The sequence below is a fragment of the Phodopus roborovskii genome, unplaced genomic scaffold (genome assembly GCF_943737965.1).
Source record: "Phodopus roborovskii unplaced genomic scaffold, PHOROB, whole genome shotgun sequence".
In the NCBI taxonomy this organism is placed as follows: domain Eukaryota; kingdom Metazoa; phylum Chordata; class Mammalia; order Rodentia; family Cricetidae; genus Phodopus; species Phodopus roborovskii.
The window spans coordinates 42,812,259-42,827,342 of NW_026126410.1; the positions used below are offsets into that span (position 1 = coordinate 42,812,259).

At 47.0% G+C, this 15,084-nt stretch overlaps 1 protein-coding gene across 1 annotated transcript in view; it reads right to left on the minus strand.

Annotated features, from left to right (window-relative positions):
* Srd5a1 (steroid 5 alpha-reductase 1) overlaps positions 1-15,084 on the minus strand; it is a 31,744-nt gene that overhangs the window by 8,580 nt on the left and 8,080 nt on the right. Inside the window, exons 2-4 of the mRNA XM_051182642.1 lie at positions 10,972-11,138; positions 6,937-7,038; positions 658-808 (exon numbers count right to left, since the gene is read on the minus strand). Coding sequence (XP_051038599.1) covers positions 658-808; positions 6,937-7,038; positions 10,972-11,138 — 420 coding nt within the window. The remainder of the gene's footprint in view (positions 1-657; positions 809-6,936; positions 7,039-10,971; positions 11,139-15,084) is intronic.

Consider the following 15,084-nt stretch of genomic DNA (forward strand, 5'->3'; position numbering starts at 1 on the left):
TCACAGGTACTTGCCCTTATTTCTTTACAGCCCTCTGCCTTTCTCAGCAGCTCTGGGGGTTTTCAGGTTGTGGTGGTCTGAATAAGAATGCCCCCCCCCATAGGCTCACGTACTTGACTGCTTAGTCACCAGGGAATAGCAGTACAGGAAAGGACTGGGAGGTGTGGCCTTGTAAAAGGAACTGTGCTACTGGGGGTGAACTCTGAGGTTTCAAAAGCCCATGCCACGCCCAGCGTCTCCTACCCCTTACAGATAGGACAGGCTCTCAGCTACTTCTCCAGCGCCTGCCTGCACGCCACCATGCTCTCCGCCAGGAAGATAATGAATTAAACCTCTGAGAGTGTAAGCAAGTTCCCAGTTGCCTTGGTCGAGGCACTGCTTCTCAGCAACAGAACAGTGTCAAAGGCATGGTCCCTGACACTCTGATCAATTCCTGTCAGTCTCTGTTCACGTGAAGACTCCGACCTGCCAACACAAGGGAGGACCCACCCCCTCCCTGCGCCCAAAGCAACAGGTCCTGCTCCTCCAGCTCTCTCCTGTAAGCAGCCAGGATCAGCGGCTCACACCATTGCTAGGGTTATGAAAGTCTAGCCTGGAAGCTGTGATGCTGAGGCCCAAGAGCAAGCTGCAGATTGCAAGATGCGTTTCCAAACTTACTGGTGATGCTGCTTCGCCCTGGTGAATAGTGCGCTGAAAGTGAACAGGGCAAACACTCCGGCCTGGAGGGACCTGCTGGCCAGCGCAAAGCCGCACCACTCCATGATCTCCCCGAAGTAGTTGGCTGCAGAGACATATTCAAACAAGCCTCCTAGATGGAAAGAGAGGAAAGAAAAGTAACTACAAAACAAGCCAGACAACCGTGTGGAGGGGAGTGGCAGCTCCCGAGTTAGGCTGGCCAGCAGGGGAAGGAGTGGGAAGCAGAAAGAAGAAAGAAACGGGGAGGTCTGGCAGGGAAGGTGTCAGAGCAGGAGCAGAGGTCACAAAAAGACTGCTGACCTGATCACAGCTGGCTGACAAACTGGTTTTTCTAAGAAAGTAACTCAAGGTAGCCGCCATGTCCTCTGCCATTAGGATTTGGAAGCAGCCCTTTTCTGTAGTAACTTTGAGCAGTAGATTGTGGAAAGCAGCATACATTAGGAGAGATTTTGGAGGGGGTCAGGTCTGGGAGGCTGACAAGGGGAGGAGGGGGTTTAATGGAGAAGAACCAGAGAGGCAGAGGAGGATGCAGACTGAGGCAGAGGCGGGGGGGGGGGGGCACACTGCTCCCTTAGAGAGACTTCTCATCAAGATCAGCTAAACCTCGCTCCTTGGCCCAGTCCTACACCATACAGCCCAGCTCCTCATCAGCTCTATGCAATGGCCTTTGCTGTCAATCCAACCATATATAATGAACACAGTGGGTTTCTAGAGGGCTGCAGTTTCCACTATCAGACAGCTCAGCCCACAAGACCCCAGATTCTCTGTCTGACTGTCTGTGTCTGTCTTTTTCTTTATTCATGTACTTCTGTATCTGCCGCTTTCTTTATCTGCGTACTATCCCAGTCAGGTCCCAAGGCCCTGGAACTATGTAAGGAGACACCGAGACATCACTGAGGGAGAGGGGGAGAGGAGAAGGGGACGGGGAGAGTGAACATACACTTAAAGGTCAGTTTCAAATTGCAGCATTTTGAGTGTAGGGTGATTGTTTTTGTTTTTGTTTTCCAAGAATTCCTGTCTTCTTGCATCTGTGGCCAGAGTACAGGGGACTGAGAAGGATAATTTGTTGCTTCGGGCACTTCCTTGGAATGATACTGTCTCACTCACCACCATAGGAAAAGTAGCCACACATGGTGGCACATGACTGTTATCTCAGCATAGGATATACGAGATTCTGCCTTCAGAAAGAAAGTTCTAGGCATATGACAAGGGACTCAGGGTATAGGTAGTGTCTAAGGGAGGAGCTGGAGCTCCAGGATTGGGACTAGTGTGCAAAGAAGGGCCAGGGTCTGGGAGTGTGGTCACAGGTAGATCAGGGTGCTTGTTGCCAAACTTAATGATCTGAGTTCGACACCCAGAACCTACAGGTTGGCAGGAGAGCTGACTCCCATGAGTTGTCCTCTGACCTCCACACATGTGGTGTGTGTAGCAGGTGTGTGCCGCACACACACACATATACATATTCAAATGATGATGATAATAATGAAAAATGACAAAAATTGCCTGAATTCTCAAAGTGGGCACCTCTGCAGCCTCCCTTCAAATGCCACACCATCCCAACCCGGGGTGGAGGCTGCAACGGGACCCTTGAGTGTCCAATGTGGAGAGTTTATCATCTGGTGTGGGAGCAGGGGCTGGCGTGCACATGGCTGGTAAGAATCCCAGACAGCACTCTGCTAGCTGTTGTGCCTTTAATAGAGGCAGGGGAAGGATGCTGTGTTACAAGACAGTGCATGTCAAGTTTGTGTAAAATGTCACAAAGGAATGCATTGCCCAATACATTAATGTATGCTAATTTCATAAACCCTGAGGGCAGGTCAGATGGCAGTCACTTGCTCTGTGAGCACAAGGACTTGGTTTCAATCCCCACCACCCACATAAAAAAGCCAGCCATGGGAGCATACGCTTGTGTTCTCAGTTTTGCAGAGATGGAGACAGAAGGAATCCCAGGGCCTGCTAGGTAGCCAGTCAAGCACTTAAGTGCCTTTTAAAATATTTTAACTGGACAACAAAAATAACAGAGCAGTGGATTCTCACTGTCACCTATAGCCCATGGCACTTGCCCTTTATCTCAATCTGGGTTGCGTGGTCTGGGAACCTTCTCCGAATCTACATGTGCAGACAAGCACGGATCATACCTCTACATCTATGCCTGGATCTGTATTAGCTAGCAAAGAAACTGACGTCAGTGTGACTGTCAATCAGTTCTGCTAAATAACTCTGTAGGGTGTGACTCCATCTTTAAGCATGAACATCACCACCACGCATGAGAAAATACAACCATGTCAAGTGTCACGTCAGAAAAGCCTCTTGAAATTCAAAGCATGCAGGAAGTTGGTCAATTTAAAACTAAGAGCTGTCACAGCACCTCGGTGGCCACAGCCCCTGTGCCCTAGGCCCCCAAAACCACCGAGGGAATGGACGTAAGGAATGCTGGGCAAAAGCCTGTGTTTCCTGCTTCAGAGGTACTCAAGGATCTATCTGAGCCGCCACCAGGAGGAGGATTCTCCAGGTACAGCTGACGGCTTTCTGTCAGCTTCCCCTGGTGTGTGGTGAGCTCTTCTGAAAGGTAGCCGTGAGGCTTGAGCATCTCCGCCAAGGCTTTCTTCTCTTAGGTTCCAGGTGTGTTCCGTATCCTCCAACAGGCACACCTACCCCCCACCCCGCTTTGCTTTGTGCAGCTACCACGAAACTGACTCTCTCAGACTTCATTTCTTCCTCTCTTTTCATTTCCATCTTTTATGTCCTTCTGTGGGGGCTGCTGGTTGTCCTTGGAGTCATCTTAACTTCAAAGATTAGAAAGGATCAACTTTAGTAGATAAGTCCTTCCTAGCCTCACGACTCCCGCCTTGCCTTTTCTGGGCTGCTGACATCTCTGTTGTCTGCTTAGCTTGTTCTAAGACCAGCGTGGAGTGTTGTGGGGTATCTGTATACTGTGTGAACATGTATTTGCTGTGACTGGTGCGACAGAAAGTTGAGTGTCCAACAGCTAGGCAGGTGAAACAGGCGAGATTTCTGGAGAGGGGAACAATGAGGAGGAGAATCCAGGCTCACAGGAGATGCTGGGAGACAGAGAGGAAACAGGAGGTACAAGGTGGAAGAGAGGTGACGCCATGTGACAGAACACAGATTACTATAAATGGGTTAAGTTGTAAGAGCTAGTTAGGAACAAGGCTAAACTAAGGCCAAGTTTTCATGACTAGTAAGTCTCCGTGTCTTATTTGGGATCTGGCTGGGGACAGAGAAAGACTCGTTTCAGTGGAGGCATCTGGGGACATGCTGCTCCAGACAAGGAGGTGGTTACTCCTCACTGCAGGATGTGGGCTGCCCTGGTTGTAGCAGGGATGGAGCCAGGCTTGGAGCTGGCAGAGCTCTGCTGGCACCCAGCCAATGAGCACTGATGCTGCAGCTGTCTGATTTATGTCCCTATAGACAAACCACACTGGGATTTCAGCTGCAATTTCCTCTGGCCGGAGAGAGGCATTCCTGTTCAGACAGACTCCACAGCTGTCTCCCCCAGCAAGTGTGTTTGCAAAGGTGTCCTGACTTTCTCTTTCTTGTTCTTCGGGTTTCAATACATCAGGTTAGGACATAAATATGCAACCGGCATCATGAAATCAAAGAAGCTGGGTGCAGTAGTGTAAATGGAGGTCTCTTTGTCCTGCAGCCACTTTCAAATAATCATTTAGAGGCTTAACATTAATTACAGAATGCTTGGCCTCTAGCTCTTACATTTCAGTGAACCCATTTCTATTCATCTATGTATTGCCACATGGCCGAGGATTTTACCAGTCCACTGGCATCTTACTTTTGGGGCAGCTGCTCACATCTCTCTTGACTATGCCCTTCTTTCTCCCTGTATTCAGTTTGGCTTTTCCTTTGGCTTTCTCACCTAGCTATATTCTTCCTTGCCATAGGCCAAAGCAGCTTTAATTACCAACCAATGAAGACAACATATATTCACAGCATATAGAAGGGTTATGCCACAGCATGGTAGTACATGCCTTTGATACCAGCCTTTCAGAGGCAGACAGCAGAGGGCCAGCCTGGTCCAGATAGCAAGTTCCAGGCAAGCCATGGATACCAAGTGAGAACCTTGAATGAAAAAGGGGAAAAGACAGTTTTGGTGGCATCTCTGCTGCTGTGAGCTGGACAGCCTGCTGTATATGAAGTCCCTCTGGGCTTCTGTGTGACCCACTCTGGCTAGGCAGGCCCCTCCTCCGGGACCCAGCCCTCTACAGATATTACAAGAATCAATGACCATGAAATGTCCATCATAGACTCATGTATTGGGACATTTGGTCCCCCAGTTCCTGGCACTATTTTGAGAGTGTGTAGGACTTTTAGGAGGTGTGGCCTATGTGGACAAAGTAGGCTGTTGACATGGGTAAACCTTCAGAGTGCTTCCTGATCGCCCCGATGCAGGGCGGTTCTAGCCATGAAATTCTACCGTGCTTTCTAGTACCCTCTCAACTGTAAGCCAAGACAGACCCGTCCTCTAAAGTTGCTTCTAGTCGGGGTGCTGTGTCTCTTAGACGTGGTTGTTTCTTGAACCTGTCACTCCCATGGCTTGTCCTCTTCTTGCAAAGCATCCTGGGTCCTCCCACATCTGGAAGCAAGTCTTTATCATTCAGATGTGGATATGAGGCATGAGGCAAGGGAACCTTCTGAAAGCATTGGGGTTCACAAAGCACCCCTCAAACTATGAAGGCAGTCATTGCAGGGGGCGGGGCTCTTCAAGCTGCCAATGGGCAAGTCAGACCGGGGAACTCCTGCAATGCAGCTTCCCTGAGTCACTACCCATTGGGGTGGGCTGTAGGTAACACACCTGCTCCTGGAAGCCACACCAATCAGCTCACCGGTTCATTTAAGGAGACTGAGTTAGAATCCTTCCTTTGGTCTGTCACTGCCCTGTCTGGGAATGATGGGAAGACAGATGGTTGTTTACATCATCTCAGGAAAAGCCACGCTGTCTATCACAGGACTGTAACTCCTGGAGGCTACCTCTGCCGCTTCCTGCCTCTAGGGAGTTGGAGTGACTTGAAATATGGTGTGGTTTTCTTTTACTTTTTTTGTACATCTTATGTTTGTTGTTAATCAACCTCGTGTGCTTTTCTTCATCAAAGTTTCAAGCTCATCTACGATGCTGTGTTGTTTTTAGAGATTCTACTGGTTTCCACTTTCCATGCGCTCAGCTACTGACTCATCGGGGCCATCTCCACTTTCAAATCTGCTCCGATCCCGTCCTCCAGTCCACAGAGCTCTGAAACAGTGCCCTAGATCCTTGTGAGACACACCGACTTTTGCACGATTTTTGCCCGTCTCTTCCTCGGGGCACGGTGCTGCCTTGAGGGCTAAGTGGTTGTGGCTGAAGACGGATGCCTCTGGGGCTTTGCTGCCAGGTCAGTGGTGGCACCACACCAAGACCACATGGAGCATAACCCACAGCTTTAGGTTTTTCAGATTGACCACGGGCCATGAGTTTGAGTGAGCCTGAGGGGCACTAGTCACAACTGTCACACGGTGCCCTTCGGACTGCCTCCTGATGATGGGCTTTTCCTGGAAGCTCATGTCTTTCTCAGCCAGGGTTTCTACTGCTGTGACAGACACCATGGCCACAGCAGTTCTTATAAGTTAGACAATTAATTGGGGGTCTCACTTATATCTTCAGAGGTTTGGTCCGCTATCATCACGGTGTGGACCATGGTGGCATGCAGGCAGCAGGAAGTTGACTGGGTCACTGGGTGGTATCCTGAGCATAGGAGACCGCAAAGCCTCCCCCCCCCCCCAGTGACATACCTCCTCCAACAAGGCCATACCCACGTCAACAAAGCTACCTGGGGCCAATTATATTTAAACCACCACAGCACAATAATGTATATTTAAGGGTTTTATTCCTCTAAAAAACAAACAAACAAAAAATCGCACACGATATTTTATATAGTTTTCAAGAGGGAGAGTCCACGAAAGAAGCCATTCTGGCACAGTGCTGGACATTAAGGCCTGCAGGGTCCTGTGGCCTCTTAAGTCTTATCATCCCACCTCCAAACAGACACCTTGCACTGCTTAACCATCTCCCCGGAAGCCAAACCTGGGCCCTTGTAAGGACAGTCCGAACTGTGGCTCACACAGAGAAATTTCAGTCCCTAAACACTGTGCTGTGGGTTTACAGATCTGAGAAATGAAGGTAGGGTGGCCACATGCAAAGCGACTCTGCAGAGGGCCCCTCTTGGTACGTACCCCTGGGGATTTTGTATCCCACTTCCCCAGGTTTCCTCAGATTCCTCAGGATGTGGTCTGAATGGATATTTATCACCATGCCTGTTAACCACAAGGCAAAACCTAAAGAATAAACAAGATTAGTATGGTTAATGACTGGCAGGAGTTAAGAAAGCCATGCTCAGCTGAACAGTACATTGCATTCCTTGTATCAGTGTGAGTATGAGTATGAGCCATGGCTGGCAGCAACAGCACAACCACCAGGGCTAGCCACAGCAACAGTCTGTTTCCTTAACCATGTTTACAGAAATCAATTCCACCCAAAACACTTGTGGTCTCAATCTATGTTTTTACCATGACAGGAACAGAAAACAGGACTTAATTATGACCTGGGCACAGGGGAATTAGGCTGCAGGTATGTTTACATCCCCTTTTCCTCAGGAAAACTGCATGAGGAAATACTTACAGTCTCCCCTCCATATAAGAAGAGGCAAATATTTACTGACTACCCACCCTACCCCCGGGGAGTAGGCATAGATCCTAGGATCCCAGTGATGGTTCTTTCTCCCCTTCGAGCTCCATAGTGCATGTCCCTGGATTTCATCCTATCAACCCGCTACAACCTCCCCAGTGAGCTCTCCCCTCCTACTTGGCCACTCCTCCCTCCCCTTAACTTCCATCCCCAGGGGCTAGAAACTACATGGCTGTCTCTGGCATCCCAGCACCGAGGAGGTTCCTCTCCCTGGGATGTTTCTTCAGATCCTCAGGAGTTTTCAATGGAGCATAGTGTGAGACTTTATTAAAGATGGGTTCATGTCTACTTCAGTGCAGAGGTTTGGAGAGATGTTCTCAGAAGTGGTCCTCATGGTGAGCATCACATCAGTTACCTTCAACCAGAAAAGGCAAACAGCCAAAACTCTGCTTTGATACAGAAAGCAACCATCTGATTTTTCTGAGATACTATAAATGTAAAGGCCAAATAGTGTCTCACAGTATACAGACACTTCCGGGCAGGACCTGTATTCAGAGTGCCTCTTCCTACTACAGTTAGCATTGGAAGGAAAGGAGAGGCCCAGAGCTGGGCACCTAGGAGTTACCGTATCCTCCAGAGGCTGTGTGCACCAGGCACCTCTCACAGACACGCCTACAGGTGTGTTTAACCCTCCTCGTTTCAGCAAATGGCAACTTTCTCCTCTCTGTGAGGCACTTGTCACTCCACTCTGAGCAGCAGCCAAGCCACAGTTAAGATGTTTTCCTCTTAAAATTCTCCCACCAAACAAATCAGCCCGCTCCCTTTGAATCCAGTTTCCATGGGCTGAGGTCATGAACTGAATAAAGAAGAGAAGGCAAGCTTGGCTTCAACATTCGCCTCCCTCCACGGCATGACTCTGCATGCAATGTGACCAGTCACCTCATGCGCCTGCCACCGTACCTTCCCTGTCCTGATGGCCTGCACCCTCAAACCGTGACCAGCACAAACCCTTCCTTCCCTAAGGTGCTTTCCTCTTGTATTTTGTTACACTAAGGAGAATAATAACTGGCACACTTTCAGAGTTAAAGTGGGGCCACTTCTGCCAAGTCCCACCTAAAAAATAAGTAATAGATCAGTGGAGGGGATGTGCACATACACATATGAACAACAGTGGGGGGTGGACATGGACACATATGAACTATAGTGGGGGATGGGCACGTACTCATATGAACTATAGTGGGGGATGGGCATGGACACATATGAACTATAGTGGGGGATGGGCATGGGCACATATGAACTATAGTGGGGGATGGGCATGGACACATATGAACTATAGTGGGGGATGGGCATGGGCACATATGAACTATAGTGAGGGATGGGCATGGGCACATATGAACTATAGTGAGGGATGGGCATGGGCGCATGAACTATAGTGGGGGATGGGCATGGACACATATGAACTATAGTGGGGGATGGGCATGGACACATATGAACTATAGTGGGGGATGGACATGGACACATATGAACTATAGTGGGGGATGGGCATGGGCACATGAACTATAGTGGGGGATGGGCATGTACACATATGAACAATAGTGGGGGAGGGGTGGGCATGTACACACATGAACAATAGAGTGGGGGGAGGGGTGGGCATGTACACATATGAACAATAGAGTCGGGGAGGCCTTCCGTTCACATATGCAGAAATGAGCACAGTTTCTGTCAACTATAGCCCCACCCAGCAGCCACTGAAACTCCCGGGGTATATATCAGAAGAGTTAACGTGGACTGGATGCCACCATTGTTATCTTGGTACATATCTCAAACATTCCCCTTCATTTTATTCCTAAGACCTTCCCTTTGCCTCAGCCTTCTTGTATGCACAGGCAGTCTGCAACATAGTGATGTTGTTTCCATAGTGATGCCCTCTGACTGTTAGTTTGGGTTGCAAATCTTTCAGAGTAGCCACTTTTACTGCTAGGGGAAACTTTCCCTTAGAGTTTTGCATAAGGACAACCTCCTAGCCTGTCTCCTCACAAAACAACATGCTGAATGACATCCACAATTAAATGAAGCAATCTAGCTCACTTCCTGCTGGGCATGTCTTTGCTTTCATGCCCTTCCATTTAATGGTGGAGAAGTCAGAGGTCTGGAAACAATTAATAGGCAGCTCAAGTTGGAGACCAACTGCAAGATGCTTCCAGGTGATGTGATCTCTTCAATGAGCTGCTTCAAATGGTGACACACCCACCCCTGGAAGGACCCTAACAGAATGATCTCCACAATCCCCACGGAAATGACTGAGGCATCTGAGTCCTTGGACTAGGTGGGTCATCAGCCTGTGGCCCAGCCCAGCCCGGTGAGCTCCTATGATCTCATCCACTCATGCTATGCTCACACTGGGTCACCCCTCATCAAAGACGCTCCTTTTTGCAGCAGAGACCATTACAGAAATCTACAACACTCAAAATGCAGAGAACAGCTGACTACGGAGGGCCCCACTCCAGCCAATCCATCTAAAACACAACACTACATTAAAGATTCGGGGAACATATAGGATGTGGCATAAAGACCGTAAGAGCCAGAGGACTAGGACATCTGCCGAGACATAGTATCTTCTAGGCAGGGAAGGTGCACCCATGACACCTCAACAGTGGGGTTGCCTGAACTTGCATAATGATAGCACCAACTGGCACGCCAATGTGGCTGGGGAAAATTCCACAAGGTAAAGAGCTACAGGCAACCAATGGTTGTTGAAAGAGAAGAGTGAGTTTTTTCTATGGCTGAGCTCCATTACAGGTGATCCATCCCAGGTGACCAACCCTAAACACATACACATACGAGCAACTCTAAATGGACTCAGTAGGTTTCCTGTGTGTGCGTGCACATGTGTCATAATAATTAAAGAAAAGAAGGTGGCCTGGCGTTAGTGGCGTACACCTTTAATCCCAGCACCTAGGAGGCAGAGGCGGGTGGATCTCTGTGAGTTCCAGGCCAGCCTAGTCTACAGAGCAAGTTCCAGGACAACCTCCAAAGCTATACAGAGAAACCCTGTCTCGAAAAACCAAGAAAAAAAGTTAAGAAAAGAAGGTTGTGAATTTGAGATGAAGTTGGGAAAGCATGGGAGGAGTTGGAGGAGGAAGAGGGAGGGGGTGGAAAGGTTGTAAATATAACACTCATGCATGAAACTCTCAAAAGATTAATTAAAAAAATAAGCATTTGAAACGTATTATCTACCAATAAAAGGAATGAGAGAGAAAGAAAGGAAACAGGGAGAGAGAGGAGGAGAAAGAGAGGGAGAAAAAGAGAGAGGGAGAGGTAAAAATTCCTCTTTTGCTTCTGATCACCCTAGAGCTGCTCTTTCCAAAGTTCCCTGTATCCCAGCATGTGAATCAGTACCAGTGGGGTCAAAGTACCTGGCTTGGGCCTTCCCTGCTGGCCCCAGCAAGCAAAGACCATCTCATCCTCCCTGCTCTGCAACCCCTGAGGAGGTCACATTACAGACCTGTGGTTCCTTCTCTAGCTTGAACTTTCTAATAGAAATCTCTGGGCGTAAGTGGAAGGGATGATCTCTGGTCACTCACCAGTCAGGAAACAGGGATGGGCCACCCAGTCTTCGGCATACACCGCAAACTGGCTCAAGTATCTGCTCTGCAAGTAGCCATTGTAGGTACAGAACAGGACTGCTGCAGCAAAGGAAAGCATCGGTGTGGGTTTCCCTCCTCGGATCAGGAGCGGGAAAACCAAAGTCCTTGGGAAACACAAGCAAGAAACACACTTAAGAACTGGAGGGTCTGTTTCTGCACTGTTGCTTTACATGGGTTGGGTTTTTCCAAGTTTGTTTTCTTGTACAGATGTCATCCTTGGTTCACATTTATACTGATTTACTCTATGCTAAAATCCAGGGATTTTAAATAAAGAACTCACTGTGCTTCACGAGTGTTCATCAGTCACAGTATTCAATATTCTAATTACACAAAGCATGGAACAGATATACTCACTTAGAGAAAAAAATCCTAAAACCACCTGCAAAGCAATCTGACACTTCTGACCTCTGTGGGCACCTGCACAGTCCTACACACACACACACACACACACACACACGCACGCACGCACGCACGCACGCACGCACGCACACACACACACACACACAATTTAAAAAAATAAAAATTTTAAAAAATATGCCTGTTAAAATATAGATTATTGGTGGCCAGAGGGAGATCTTAGTTGGTAAAGACTCATCTTGCAAACACAGGATTTGAGTATAATCCCCAGCACTTACATTGCCAGCACTGGGGAGGCAGCAAAGGGGACAGGCAGATCCTGGGTCTTGCTGATCAGTCAGCCTAGCCTCATCAGAGCCCAGGGGATGCTCTACTGGATACGTCCTCAGTACTCATGTTACAGCACGTTTAAGTGGGCTCTAGGAATCTACCCAGGGCTTTATCTTTACATAACAAGTGCTTTACTGTTTGTTGTGGAACACTATTTATAAGTGTTACGTTTCTTCCTACTGCTTTTGTTTACAATGCAAAAACATGTTTCATTTGTTTGACTGAATAAAATTAACCTGTTATCAGGAGGCCAAAATCAGCACCAGCTGACAGGAAGTGGTAGGGAGGAGCCAGGTGTAGCATGGGAGCCATGCAGAAGGTCTCATGGGGTTTTAGGGTTTTTCAGGAGACTAGAGCAAAGACAGAAGGTGAGCTCCTTGCCATTGAGCCTCTCTGAGGCAGAATTTCATCTCAACCTTTGAATCCTGAGTTCTACAGAGGGGTAGAGATCTAGATAAAGTTTCCCTTATTGGCTCTGAGAGATCTGGTTCGTCCTTGTGGCTGAACCATTGGTGGTAGCAGAGGAGTTGTAGTTGTTGATTAGGACACCAGTTGTGTAAGGGGCAGCCACTGAACTGGGTGAGAAACAACCACTTTACCAAATGAGCTAGCTCCCAGTGTGTTAATATTTAAAGTCATAGGCTGGAGACCTGTGGTGACATATTATTTATGACTTATTAAAGCTTGACTGAGGATTCAGAAAGCAAAGTCAGCCAAAAGCCTTAGAAACCAGGCACACATCTTTAATCCCAGCAGCAGGAAGCTAGGAGGTGTTGACACACAACTTTAATCCTAGGACTCAGGATTAAGAGACGGATGGATCTCTGTGAGCCCAAGGCTACCCAGATCTACACAAGAGTGAATCAGTCTAAAAGAGAATTATAGCTCCCACCTTTAATCCCAATACTAAGGAAGTATGTAAGATAGAAGGAGAGGTATTCGTTCTCCAGCCACGCTGAGGAGAAGTTACAGTCTGAGGCTTGGTGAGAGCTCATGGAGACAGGATCAGCCCACTCAGCCTGAGGTAGAGGTAAGAATCTAATGGCCAGCTGCTTTGCTTTTCTGATATTCAGCTTGAAGCCTGAACCCCAAAATCATTCTCTGGGTCATTTATTTAATGCCGGCACCCAGCATTAAAGTAAGACCTCACAAAAAAGCTTTTGAGGCGACCTCACAAAAAAGCTTTTGAGGCAAAGGGCCCATGCCCATGCCCAGCCAAAGCCTGAGCAGGAGTCGGGACTCTGCCTGAGTCTCGATTCTGGAGTCCTCATGTCTGAGTCACTGCTAAGCAGCTAAGTTTTCTCCTCAATTTTTTGAGCAAGTGTGGGATTTTTTGGTTGCAGCTTTTCTCCAGCCTTCAGCTGCCACCCAAACTCTGGAGCCCCCCTCTCTTAGGGCTGACTCTGATTCAGATATACGCCTCACAGTTCACTGACACTGTTTGCAGATTTTGAAAGTTAATTAGAAATTCTTACAGGAAGGGATTAGTTATAAAAAAAAAAAAAAGTTTTTCCCCCACAGTAAAAAAATGGAAAATACTATTAAAATGGAGAAAATCAGAACCTTCATATGATTACATAATAATATGGTTAAAAATGGAACATGAAGGGATAATCAACTCACTGTTGTTATTTCATAATCTTTGTTGTCCTTTTGATAATTCTTGGTTCAATCTCTAAAAACAGTTGGTTGAGATGAGTGCTAAGATGCAGGCCTTATAAAAACTTTTTAAAGCAGATTATAGACATATCCGAACCCAGACTGAGAAATTAAATTGGAAAAAAAATTCAGCATTGCATTTCAAGGTTAAAAATGAGCACTCTAAGGTCTTAAGAGAACCACTTTTAATATATCCAGTAACCTTACAGGAAGTGCCAAATGAAGGAGATTCTGTAAGTAAGAGCTACTTGGAAGCCTGGGACAATGTTAGATTCAGGGAAATTCAAGGAAGCTGTAGTCTCATATGAAATCCACTCAGCATTTGTGAAGCACATGATAAACACGTGGCTTATTTGTAATGGGGTTATCCCTGCAGATTGGATAGATTTGATTTAAACTGTCTTAGAGCCTGAACCACAATTACAATGGGTTGGCTGGTTCGGAGAAGAGGCTAGGGATATTGAACAAAAGGCTAGAGGTATAGATATCAAATTCTTGGAGGAGATTGTGCTTAGGAAGGCAATGTCAATAAGATGATCACCTCTTGGGTTTAATCTATGCAGTAGCTCTGAATGCTTGGGACAGAACTGGAGAAGCAGGAAAGAAAATTGAATCATTTTCCAAAGTCATACAGGGCCCAAAGGAAGTGTTCAGGCTTCTTACAAAGACTGTCATTAGTAGTCAATAGAATGATATCAGACTCAGATGCAAGAAAAGTAGTAATCGAAAGAATGGCTTATGAAAATGCTAATGCCCAATGCAAAAGGATAATTAGGCCTTTCAAAGCAAAATCAGCACCTTTGGAGGACTGAATCAGAGACACAATTAATGTCAAAGCTCATGATGATGATATATGGAGAAGTGATTTCAAAAGGTTTAAAGAAAAAAATTGAAGTGTCAAATGTTTTTTGGCAGACAAGGTCACCTGGAAAGATATCATAAACAAGGCATTTCTATAAACAATTCTCTTTATAACTATAATCCAAACAGAACGAACTTTCTGGATTATGCAAAAGGTGTGGCAAAGGCAGGCATTGGACTAGGGAGTGTAGGTCGACCAGAGAGTACCAAGGTAATCATTTGCCTCCATTAGGAAACACCCTGAGGGGCCTCTTGAAGGCCCCTCTGCCGAATCCAGTTCAGTCCTTTCCTGTCACCTTGGAACCCACTACCCAGAGCAATTAAAGAGCCTAATACCTATTGTAAGAAAACATACAGCTCTGGATGGTAGAAGAGCCACAAAAGAGAGAACAAAAAAAGTCAGAAAAAAAATCACAAAGTGAGTATATTGGCAAACTTCTATAAATGAGTAGAGACCAATATTAAAAGTATAGGAATAGATGATGTCATCATGGAAGGTCTGATAGACACAGGTGCAGATGTAACAATTATATCACAAGGATCCTTGGCATCCAAATTGGCCTCTGCAGGAGGTAAATGTTCAACTCTTCAGGACTGGAACTCCACTGCTTCCTTACTCTATCAGGTTTCTACCTCAGTATCTGACTCCTGAGTTTTTATTAATAATAGAGCAATTTAGATAAATGCTTCAGTCACCCATGGGCAGATCCGATACAGCATGAACTTGACCATCATCACCTTTTGCTCTGAGCATGGGGAATGGGCTGCACGAGTGTCTAAGCTCTGGCACAGCAGTCTGGCAGCCCAGAAAGGTGTCTGCTCTATTCTGAACTTAGAGGGAAG